Source organism: Nanorana parkeri, unplaced genomic scaffold (assembly GCF_000935625.1).
Source record: "Nanorana parkeri isolate BGI_ZX_2015 unplaced genomic scaffold, ASM93562v1 scaffold165, whole genome shotgun sequence".
NCBI classification, from domain to species: domain Eukaryota; kingdom Metazoa; phylum Chordata; class Amphibia; order Anura; family Dicroglossidae; genus Nanorana; species Nanorana parkeri.
In genome coordinates, this window is record NW_017306433.1 from 1,459,478 (window position 1) to 1,471,734 (window position 12,257).

Here is a 12,257-nt window from a genome sequence, read left to right on the forward strand (position 1 = left end):
GTGACCAGAGCCGTAGCTAGCTCCTTTTGCGCCCGTGGCAAGAACAGAAATTGTGCCCCCCTCCCCCAACAGATGCGTGCGGCATGCGACGTCATGTGCCCCGCCTCCAGGATGGCAGCGCGCATGCACAGAATGTGCTGGTGGCCAAATCCACAAGAGCATAAAAATGTGTTTCGTTTGACGAAACTAATGAACATTTTTAGTTTCCGTTCATTTAGTCCGAAACTAATTTATAGTCTTTGCACATGTCTATTAATATGTGTGCATGAGTGTGCGTGTGTGTTGTTTTTCTTTTAATTAATTTTTTATTATTTGGGAGAGTTACTGTTGGCGAGCTTCTGACACCCCTGACATTTCCCTTTAGAAATAGAAAAAGAGATTGAGGACACAGAGTCCTCTGCCCATACAGGCGGGGAGAGCAGTAGGCATCCGTGGAGAAGCTTGAGCCTGTGCCGCTCCCCTTCTCCCTGCCAAGCTGTGGCTGTGTTGGTCTCCCAGCGCCCCTGTTGCAAATAGCGCCCTTTGCTCACCATAAAAACAGGGGCAATGGGGCACACCCAGGCCTGCCCTGGCTGTGCCCCCTCTCAGCTGCGCCTGAGGCACGTGCCTCACTCGCCCCATGGTAGCTACAGCCCTGCCAGTGAAATATTTGATGAGGGTGTCTAAGGCAGCTCCAAAGAGATTCTGTCCCTCAAAGGGCATGTACAGTAAACTTTTTTGCATACTTGTTCCACAGCCCAGCATTTTAGCCAAAGAGTTCTCTGTATGTTCACTGGCAGGAGACTCATGCGGAAAACAAAATAGGTGATATCTACTAACCCAGGGGTAGACAAATTAATATGGAATCCAGTAGCCAGTCTATCCAATCCAGGATCCAGCTCCATTGACAACTGGAGAAAACTTCAAAAGTTAGGCATTAGCTGTAATTTTAAGGAGCATTGGCTACCTGGCTCCTGGGATTTGTCCGGCCCTGAACTTCAGGTACGGGTTATTAGCCTTAGTAGTGATGAGCCGAACACCCCTGTGTTCGGTTCAAACTTCAGAACATGGAAAAAAAGTTCAAATTCAAACTCAATGCAAGTCTATGGGGCTAGAACTTTGAAAATCCATTGTCCCCATTTTGAAGGCTTATATGCAGTGCACAGTGCCGTGTTGGGGCGCACAGCGGGCGAACAGCCTGCAGAACACACGAGCTGCCGATGTTTGAGTCGAACTCTTGCTCGACTCGAACATCGAGCCCATTCCTAAGCCTGAGCTCAAAACGTCCCCCAAACAGGGAATCAGTTTGGAGGAAAACGGCATCCTGTCTGATGGGCCTAGTCCAGTGATGGTGAACCTATGGCCCAGGTCCACCGTACTGTTAGACTGATGGGCACGAAGGTCCAGTAACGTTCTTTGGAGATGTTGGATGCCACGCAGGCGCACTGAGGGGAGTTGTAGATTACCACGGGGAGAGAAGCCACGCAGGCGCAGTGACAACAAGAACTGACACAAGGTTTCTGAGGTATCTGACAGGAATCCCTAATCGCACCTGAAATATAGGGGACTCCCCCCCCCCTCATTCCATTCCCCCCCGCACACATAATACACTCCCCCCCCTTCCAATCCCCCCCCCCATATAATAAACTTCCCCCTCCCTTCCAAGCCCCCAGCACACATAATAAACACCCCCCCTCCCAAGCTCCCAGCACACATTATCGGCTTCCCCCCTCCTCCCAAGCCCCCAGCACACATAATAAACACCCCCCCTCCCAAGCTCCCAGCACACATTATCGGCTTCCCCCCTCCTCCCAAGCCCCCAGCACACATAATAAACACCCCCCCTCCCAAGCTCCCAGCACACATTATCGGCTTCCCCCCTCCTCCCAAGCCCCCAGCACACATAATAAACACCCCCCCTCCCAAGCTCCCAGCACACATTATCGGCTTCCCCCCTCCTCCCAAGCCCCCAGCACACATAATAAACACCCCCCCTCCCAAGCTCCCAGCACACATTATCGGCTTCCCCCCTCCTCCCAAGCCCCCAGCACACATATAATACACTGCCACTCCCTCCTTTCCTTCCAAGCCCCCTCACCTGCTTGCATCAGTGCAGGGAGGAGGTACATCATCATTCCCTGGTGATTAGTAAGGTCTAGTGCAACCTTACTAATCATCCATCATTCGGCCAGAGCTCAGAACTGACAGAGCTCCGGCCGGAGCGGACAGAAGCATTGCGGTGTAGTTGCTCCCGCAAGTCAGGCACGCGGTCCGTGACCGACTTGTCAGCTGGCTGCGGGACACATAGTACTGGCTCGCGGGCTGGAGTTGGTCCGCGGCCCGGTACTTTGAGACCCCTGCTGTAGAGCCGTCTGAGGGCCTGCACAAGCCACCTGAGGGCTCATACAGACCACCTGACAGCCGCAGAGCCTCCCTGGGAGCCCACATAGACCCCCTAAAAGCAGCACAACACCCCTGAGAGTCCATACAGAACACCTGAGAGCTGCACAGCCCCCCTGAGAGCCCATACAACCACCTGTGAGCTCACCTAAGAACCCATACAGACCACCTGAGAGGGTTGGCACTTTGAGATACAGAAGTTGTTTTCGTGATCCGGTTTGGGCACTCAGGCTCAAAAAGGTTCGCCATCACTGGCCTAGTCTAGTCTCCTAAAATTTGACAGACTAGCATCATGACCAATGTAGTTAAATGCAGGGCCAAGAAACCAAGATTTTGAAGGGGATCTCCACTTATTGATTTGATTCTTAAACAAAAGGTTTAGAAGTGAAAAGCTTATCAGGCGTATCAAAATTCACATTAAGGATGGATGGCACTAATGGGTGCACCGGAAAGTTCTTTGCAGTCTTAGGGCCTCTAAGAGACCTTAGACAGCTATCAGCACTGGTAGAAGCTGCAGGCTGCTCTATCAATGTCAAGGTAGTGCACACAGAGCCTATGAGCACTGAAAATCCTTTTAAGAATGGGAGTAATAGCAGCTGGTTAAGGCTCCTCAGCGGCAATATCATCCATTACGGATTTTTGAGACTCTTCATCAGACAGAGACTCTGAAGCAGAAGGCTCAAAGGCCACAGGCAGCTCAAATAGGGGAAAGTTTGAAAGTACACTTTTGGCCTGTGCAGTGCGAGTTAGCAATCAAGGTTGCAATTTGTCCCATGAAATCATGCATAACTGCAGCAAAATGCTCCCAGGACAGGATTGAGGAAAGAGCCATGCCTGATGGCACTAAGGAAGGAATGGCACTAACTGAGGAATGTAGAGACATAAGCAGTGGACAACAGTCCAGGCTGTCAGTGCAAAGTCCATTAGGTGCAATTTAGGCAACACTGGAGCCTCAAGTGGATCAAGAGCTAGGTGGGTCCCATTACTCTGGGATTGCTCCCTATATGTCTGGGATCTCGCATATTGTGCTGAAAGTCAAGAAAAACGTAGCTCAGGGTACAAAGTTAAACCTTGGCTATCTCTGCAGAAAGCAGGAAAGTATCAGACAGCTGGAGATGACCAGGTCACTGTAGATGAACAGCAAAGATCAACCTCAGAAGATACCAGTATAATTTGCAACTAAGAGCATTACCAGCCGATGTTACTTCATGCTGAGCTGGTGTGAACAAGAGTGCAGAGCACCTTACACTTCCTTTAACTGTGTAATTGCTCAGACTTTAAAACTGAACTTTTCCTTGTAAAAACAGGTATGAATAAATGTGGCCAAGGGTCCTAATAGTTTGGTAACTTCCAGTGCTCGGCCCACAGAACAAAGTCTGTGCCACTGCTCTGGAGCAAAAAAAAGTTATCTGTGGCTATCAGAAGGGTTCCAGTAGTTTGGAAATGCCACAATGCAAAACTCAGCCCAGTTTTGCCCAGCAATTGTCCAGTGGGGTCTGAGTACAACCAGCAAGGCCATTACTGGATAAAGACCAGCTCAAGCAGTGTATACGGAAATATTTATTGAAGCAAAAATGCTTTATTTAGTAAAAAATAAAATTGTTAAAAATATGTCTTGTGAATACTAACTTTTTTATTAGCAGAGAAAAGATGTCAATCCTCCTCGAACACTACTAAAAAAAAAAAATTATTCTCATGTAGGTGGCAGATTACCCAATTGTCTCTGAATGCTTTGTCCCTCAATGAACAAAGATATAAATTATTTCTGTGGACACAGGAAACATTTCAAATATGACTAAACACTTCAATGAGTGCACAGGCAGTAATTAAAACCTGACATATACCTTCCACACCCTATCCAAAAAATAAAAAAAACCTTCTGAAAAATGACTAATTGTAGCACATTGCATCAGCCATTAAATGAGCTTAAACTGAGGAGTCACACTTGTCCACACATCTACTCTGTTTCTATAAAGGGCAGCAGTGCATTTACTATGTACTTCCTATTGTAGCACTACCCTTTATATGCCCCTCCCAAAAGCAGCATAATCAGGTACCTGGATGCAACTAGGTGGTGAATGTTGTTGTTAGAGAGACTGGATAAAATGGAATGTAGACTTTTTCCTCTCTATGAATTTTGATGTATAGGAACTATAATGTAATTATTGCAATTATTTGCCAACACCTTTTTTAATGCATCCCAGCAAGACTTACTCAAATAGCTAATGTTTTACATGTCCTCTTTAATAATTTACCCATGGTGTTATACTAAATTGTAAAATGTACTAAAGAGACTTCCAGCTAGAAATGTAAATCCAGCAAAGTCATTAAGGCAAATGTGCTACACTTCTCCCTACAAGGGCTCCACAGTCCCTGTTCCTATTCATAAGGCCCCCTAGGTGATATTCTTGGAAAGGCAACTATAACTGCTAATACCAAGCTCTGTGTTTTCTTTATCAATGCACCACTTATTTAATAGTTTTGATATACTGTCACAAGCATATTGTGTATTTAACACTAAATTACTTTGGCCTCTTAGTTATACTTTGTAGTGACTTTACTATAGAAATGCACTATATAAAAATATACAATTTTATGGCTAATTCATTAATGCCCTGTACATATAATGTATCTTAGACTTTTTTTTACCAACATCATAACAGTCAACATAAAAAGTAATCAACTTTTTTCTTCTTAATCTTTAAAAAAAAGAAGTTTTTTTGGTCACGTGATCAGCCCTCTATTATATTGAGCCTGCATTGCACAGTGAAACGTTTTCATGTTGTTTAGAATCGTAAAGCGGCTCAGGGATTCGCATGTGATGTCTGTGTTAGCACTCTGGTACAGTCATATCATAGCCAAGTTCTCAGAGGTGCTGTGAGCATGAGGTGTGGCTGGAGTGCTGGTTCCTGACTTATAACTCTTTGGGGCCCTGCTTGCTTTGAGGAGCACCAGGAATGTGTCCGTGGTGATTGCCCCAAATTCAAAGGAAAACGTTCCATAGTAGACAAGAACATTTATTATAAAGGTCCACTCAAAGAGAGCAGCCAAGTGTTGCAGCACAAAGCCTTCCTGGATGAAGAAGACACCACCTGAAGGAGAGACGTTAAGGAAAAGTCTAGGACTTTTGACCTAATTAAGAAAAAATGGGTTAAAAAATACAAAGTCAGGTGAAACAAAATTGTAGAAATGACCACAACAGAAACTCAAATATAGGAACTCTTATTGCCGCACGGTACAAACGATCCGGCGGCTGTATAGACGCCGGATCACTAGTACTTTAACAGCAAACTTCTGCTGTTGAAAGCGGTACCAAGAACACGGCTGCTGCAGCAGCCCTGTTCTTGTTTTAACCACTTCTGCGGGCCGCCGTCTATAGACGTATTGCGGCCCGGAAGTGGTTAAAGTGACACTAAACTAAGCCTTAAAATCTTTAAAAAAACATTCTATAATTTCAATACAAATTAGCTAATGTGAGATTGTAATCCATCATGGGAGCGAGCTTGGAGCGGTGGCTACTTTACAACACAAACAGGGAATAGTAGCCACCCTCCAGAGGATCTACAGCTGAGTGATGCACAAATAAGGTACAATTTTTGTTAACAGTTATGGTACTTGAATGCATTTTTAAGATTTATTTCCTGGGTTTTGTGTCACTTAAAGTCAGCAGACCTACAACAGACTGCACACAGGTTGAGATGCCTATGAAAACAGACAGAAAAAGTACAAACATGCAATAAAGCACAAGGTTCTCTTTAGAAAGTACCAATAAATGCACAAAGTGTTGGAGACTAACCAAATTAAAAAGACATTAACATTTTCTCTGAGATGAGGCAATTGCAGATGTGTGATCTACTCTGGCTAAGGCAGCAAATGTTATTTGTGGTTATTTTTTAACCATATTACATTTTAAAGCAAACATGTTTAGCCATTTATTTGGATTTTTTTTTGTTTTTGTGAATTTCTAAAATAAAGTTCTAGTTAGATAAAACACTTCAATAAAATGCAGCCGCTGTAATGCAATTCAATCTGTAAAACAGATGGCGGTGCCAATCAGATTTGGCAGAAGTTACCAGTCTGAACCTTCTTACTGCCCTTTATATAAGGTTTTACTAATATAGGATCTGTTGTTGCATAATCCGGGTGCCTATTTCAGGGAGTGTATCATTTATCTAAAAACTAAATTGGATTATTTTTACATTGTGCAATTTGTGTCATCTTCCTTATATTTCTATTCCTTGCACACCAGCTGAAAACTTTCATTAGACTGGCATTGGGCTGAATGAACCGATCCCTGAGGGAAAAAAGCTAAACAAGAATGAGTATGTCTCCCTTTTAAGACTAACTTTTGTTTTACATAAAGAAAGACTAAAGTGAAGCAACAGTCCTCCAGGAGTGAGACTTCGGGGAAAGCAAAGAGCGTGGAATGACAATAAGGAGAGCGGTCATTCCCATAAGGGAAAATTTAAAAATGGGTTATTTAGCCCACCAGCATTGGCAAACAAACTATTAGGTGTGCATGTACTTACCTTTTATGAACAAGTGGATACATTCAGTAGCTTTTCATTACTGAATGCTTTTAGTGAATGTTATACAAGGTTTTCTTTAGAAGTTCAAATGAAAACCACATTATGCTCAAACTGACTTGCAGAATTTTTTTTCTTTCCCATTTAAAACAAAACATGCTTCTACAATAATAATAAAGTGTTCCTGAACCTGCTAAAACTCTTAGGCTGGGTTCACACCTAGGCGTATTACGCATGCACGTCTGTCGCGCGACTCGCGGTAAAAAAATCGTGTGACCGTCGCGCGATTCCGAAGGCTTCTTGGCTGTATCCCAATGGAAAACGCCCTCCAAAACGGCCCAAAGAAGTACATGTACTTGTTAGGGCGTCAGCCGTTTTGTAGGGCGTTCAGACGGGCGGAAATACGGAAAGGTGTGAACCATACCCATAGAAAACAATGGGATTTTCATGGTTGTACGTTTTGTAGAGCGTTCATAGAGCGTTGAACGCCCGACAAAACGGAAAGGTGTGAACGGGGCCTAACAGACATTTAAGAATTACAGAATTATAGCTCTCGCTCCAGCATGTACGGTGATACCCAACAATTTTTATACATAGGTGCACCCAACACACGTGTAAGCAGCCAGGAGTGAGTGTACATGGGGACAGATGGCCGCGAAAGGTAACAGTGAAAGGGTTAAACTACTTACATATTCTGAAGAAGCTGTAAAAGAGCTTTAACATAAGGCCATCCTTCTAGCTGCTTTTAGGGCTGTTCACACTAGCCCATCTGCTAAAACACTCCCTTTTAGAGGGTGGGCTTATGCATTGTGGTAGCTCCAGCACTGTATTGCACACTACCGGAGATGTTACTGTTTACATTTTTTATTTTATTGGTAGTGTACAAGATGTACACTCCATTCAGGTCCCTGCACAGCAACATGGTGCTCTTTGCTTTCATACGGTGACCTGCAGTGGCACCCTGTGCACTGGGGTAAGAATGCAACATGTCTACATTTACATTAGAAGACTGTCAGCCTGCCAAGATTCTATTCTCATAGAAAAAAGCTGAGACTGACTTCATAACGAAGCTTACAGCTACAGAGATTTAAAAAAAGGCGCAGTCACATCGCAATGTGTGTGCTAGATGTGTCTTAATGCAAGTTCACTAGCGTTGGCATAGTACGTTCACATGCATTGTGTTACATTTGGGGGGGTTGTTTGATTTTTGCATTAAGCTATAAAAAGGTATCGGGTCTGCTCTACTTTTTATTTTTTTTTCAACACAGGGCAGCTCACATGAACACAGCGCACTGATGAGAACTGCTCTCACTCATTTTCAGATATCCTTGTTGTCCGTTGAAAAACACATGGCAACGCATCTGGTGTGAATGGGGCCTAAGGGCTTGTTTTACTGCCGGTTAAAAATATCTAAAATAAGTTTAGTGTGCATGATCTGCACAGTCACATCAGCACCTGCACTACAACGCACAGCTGCTGGTGTGCATTGCCTTGCACAGTGCAGGAGCATCACGCAGTTAACCTTTCTGTTTTTGTGTTGGACCTGAATTGAAGTGACATTTCATTAAGTTCTATGGGCACAGCATGGTGTGAGGCAGCTGTACCGTGTCAGCCCCCTATGCACCGAAAAAAAAAGTACTGCACTTTTTTTTCAGCACACATCACGGCAATGCGTTGGTGTGAACTGAGCCCATCTAAAATAAAGCTGGCCATACACCTATAGATTTTCCATCTGACCATAGAAAATCTGCAGAAAAAGTGCAAAAGATTCATTCATCTACGCTAAACTGTGTGGATAGAGGAATCTCCCACTGGGCCAGGCTTCAGTATCCTGCTAGTCGGCCCCGCTGGCTCTCAAAATACCTGAACAATCTGATTGAATGCAGGCACTGTTCAGGTGTTTTGACAGCCAGCTGGGCGGACAAAGAAGATACTGAAGCTTGGCCCAGTGTGAGATTCCTCCATCCACACAGTTTATTGTAGATGGAGAAATCTGTTGCACTTTTTCCATCTGACCATAGAAAATCTGCAGATACTCTATAGGTGTATGGCCAGCTTAAGGCAAGTTGCCTTGTTTTGCATTGGGGCTGCGCTGGGAAAAACAGCCAGCGCAGCCCCAAAGCATCTGGTGTGAATGAGAATGGCCATGAATATCCAATTAGACTGACATAGTCCTGAGAATGCCCTGTAGCAGTTGCTAACTTTCTAAGGTAGTCAGAGACATATGTATTGTCACACATCTGGGAAAATATTTCTTCCAAATGATTTCTCTGATGCCAGCGCAAAGGAGGGGTATGGCACTGTACATACCTCAAACTCTATCCAAATCCTAAGAACAAATCATGAGAATTGTGGCACATCTAAAATGACCTGCTGTTTCTCAGAAGCGTGCAACAGTTAATTCACAACCTGCTTTCTAGGAGACTACATAAACCAACTAAGTGCAGTATGCTCCGTTATGTTTAAACTTAGTTTAATCATTTTCTCAGCCACTTATAAAGAGACGCCTGTTGATGTACAAGTTGTCTGGGAAACGGGCACAGATGAATGGTAATGTCCTCCAATCTCGTATGCCGGCAACATGGAGAACAGATGTTACAGGAAAACATTCTTTGTGAAATAAATCGGAACGCTGGATAAATATGATATACTACATATTTTTCCTTGATATACTCTAAGTTGTGGTTTGCTTATCCATGGCAAGGCAACTGGTTTTCTTTAATGCTGCCCCTTAGCATCCTATACTTACCCTTCCTTATGATCTCTTGTAAGCGAGGAAAGCAAGTCCTACATAAGGTTTGAATCACTCTAGCTGGAGTTTGCACAGGGCTGTGTCAGCGCCTTCATACGACAGTGCTTTCTTTCCGCCCAGTGGCAGAGCGGCAGCGGAGCAAAAGACAGATTTGCTTTATGCAAAGAGTATTAAGCTAAAAGGTGCCCACACACTTTGCGATAATCGTACGATAATCGTGGGAAATACCGCAATCGTACGATTATCGTAAGGTGTGTGGAAGCCGTGCGACCTCTACTACTGTAAGGTCGCACAACTTTTATCTTACGAACATGTTCGAAAACCCGCCGAGAATCGTACGATTTTCGGCAGGTGTGTAGCATGTTCGTAAGGTAAAAGCCGGACGGGCCGGTGTGCGCAAGCGCACACTGCCCGTTCGGCATTGCGGTAACCGTAAGCCCGCCCCTAAGCGGGGCGGGCTTGCGATCATCGCAAGTACGATCTGCCTGTCCAAGATAGGCAGCTCGTAAGTTTTTTTAATTACCTTACAACCATCTTGCGATGGTTGTAAGGTGTGTGCCCAGCATAAGTTTAATGTAGACATCCCTTTAGTTTGCTTATTTGCAAATATTCAAATGTAATGCAATAACAAAAATAAGAAAGAGAAAAAGTCACATCAAAAGGGAAAAACTGCAATAACTACTCAAAATCTACACTCATACTTTTTCATTAAGCATTGTTCTGAAATATACAGTAAAAACTGAACATTTCTGTTCCTCTCAATATTTTGCAAGGAATAGTATATGACAGGGTTATTGGCCGAATATAAAAGGATACTGAGCACTAAAATGACCAGCCCAAACAACGTAAGAAGACAGCGTACATGTCCAGCCCACCAGTTCCAGTAAGTGTGTGCCATGCGGTATGTCAGGATAGATTGAAAGAAAATGAACAGCATACTGGTTGGGAAGGCAACCCCGGCTCCTATGTAGTGCAGAACTTTGGCATGATCCACCTAAAAAGGACAGAAACCACAGGATTAGGACAACATGCACATTGACAATTCATTGAGATTTTTTTTTTTTTTACCATCTCTGCTGCGACCACAAAACCACACAGAAACCTGTTTTCCAGTCAAGCTAAGCCACTTTATAAATGTAGCTGAAGTGATCAACTTCCAACCAGCATTCCAAAACCATACAAATTCCTTTATGCAAAGCACTGGAATGAAACAGCTTGGCGAAACAATTTGGGCACTTGAGTTTTCTGGTCCAGAGTTATTTTAAAATGGACAGCCCAGAGTAAAAGGTGCCCCGGTTTTTAATGTACCGGACGGAATTTGCACAGTGTGTGGGGCTGTTGTCTCCCTTTCAGCCAACATTCCTCAAATCAGCTGATCGAAGGAGCCTGCTGGAAAATTTTGATCGATCAGAGCTGGCAGCATTGAGCTGCCCGCTGTGATCGGGTATTCTGACAGGTGCCGGCAGCACCTGTCAGAATATAACGTAAACAGCGGGATTCCTCGATCAACATTTTCCGCTCAGCACGCAAGGTTGAAAATATATATATATCTATCTATAGATAGATATATATATCGATATATATCTATATATATTTATCTATCTATAGATCTATCTATAGATAGATATATCTATCTATCTATAGATATATATGTATATGACCAGCCTAAGGCTCCTATTAAAGCAGGGAAGTTTCATTCAGCTCATTACATTTGTATTGTATTTGATTTGTTATTCACATTTAAACCATTACTTCAGTTAAAAATAAGTAAATTAAAACTGACATTTGGCCCATCAACTGCCATCCTACAATCAGGCAGTATTGAGAACCCATATTCTAACTCTGTAATCTCTTGGTGGGGAAAAGTGTACTGAGAATTTTTTTTCCCGTGAGCCAACAGACTATGCAAAAAAAAAAAAAAAAAGTATCACTGCCTATCTGTGCCAAGACTATGGGTTTAGGGTTCACCAAGATGAAAGCAGTATTGGGATAATAAATGGACAAAAACAAAACACTGCTTTAAAGTGTCAGCTATATGGGCAGTGGATGAATGTAGGAGACACAAGGTGGTTCAGTCCAAAGGAAAATAAATTATGTCACAAAAATACAAAATTTGAGCACAACCATAGAATATACAATGCAATTCTTGGAGGCTGGAAAAAGTTGCCTGGCTCAATGATTCTTGTTCCAAACACACCACCATGACAGCAAACTTAAAGTGACATTAAACCCTCAGATTTTTTAACATAAAACAATACTGTAATGTGTGCCTTACTGTAATCCATGGTAGTTTCCCTTCTCTTTGCTGCTCTTCCTTTTAAATCTGTATCTGTTCTCATGCTGGGCAGAACTTCTGTTTTGCAGCAGACTGCCTTGTCTCTGAAATGGATACATGGTGTCTGTGTGTACGTTTGCAACCTGAGCCACTACTACAGGAAGAGGCACTCAGCTGCAAAGGGAAGTTCTCCCCAAGCATGAGAAGACATGAGGATTTAAAAGGCAGAGCAGCAAAGAGAAGGGAAACTACCATGGATTACAGTAAGGCACACATTACAGTATTGGTTTATGTTAAAAAATCTGAGGGTTTAATGTCACTTTAA

General features: G+C 43.4%; 1 protein-coding gene across 1 annotated transcript in view; it reads right to left on the reverse strand.

The window, feature by feature from the left end:
• Positions 1–4,838: 4,838 nt before the first annotated feature.
• The window catches only part of LOC108785489 (transmembrane protein 150A-like), a 109,065-nt gene continuing 101,646 nt past the window's right edge, over positions 4,839–12,257 (reverse strand). Inside the window, exons 6-7 of the mRNA XM_018554570.1 lie at positions 10,474–10,651; positions 4,839–5,471 (exon numbers count right to left, since the gene is read on the reverse strand). Of these exons, the coding sequence (XP_018410072.1) occupies positions 5,227–5,471; positions 10,474–10,651 (423 nt within the window). The 3' untranslated portion in view covers positions 4,839–5,226. The remainder of the gene's footprint in view (positions 5,472–10,473; positions 10,652–12,257) is intronic.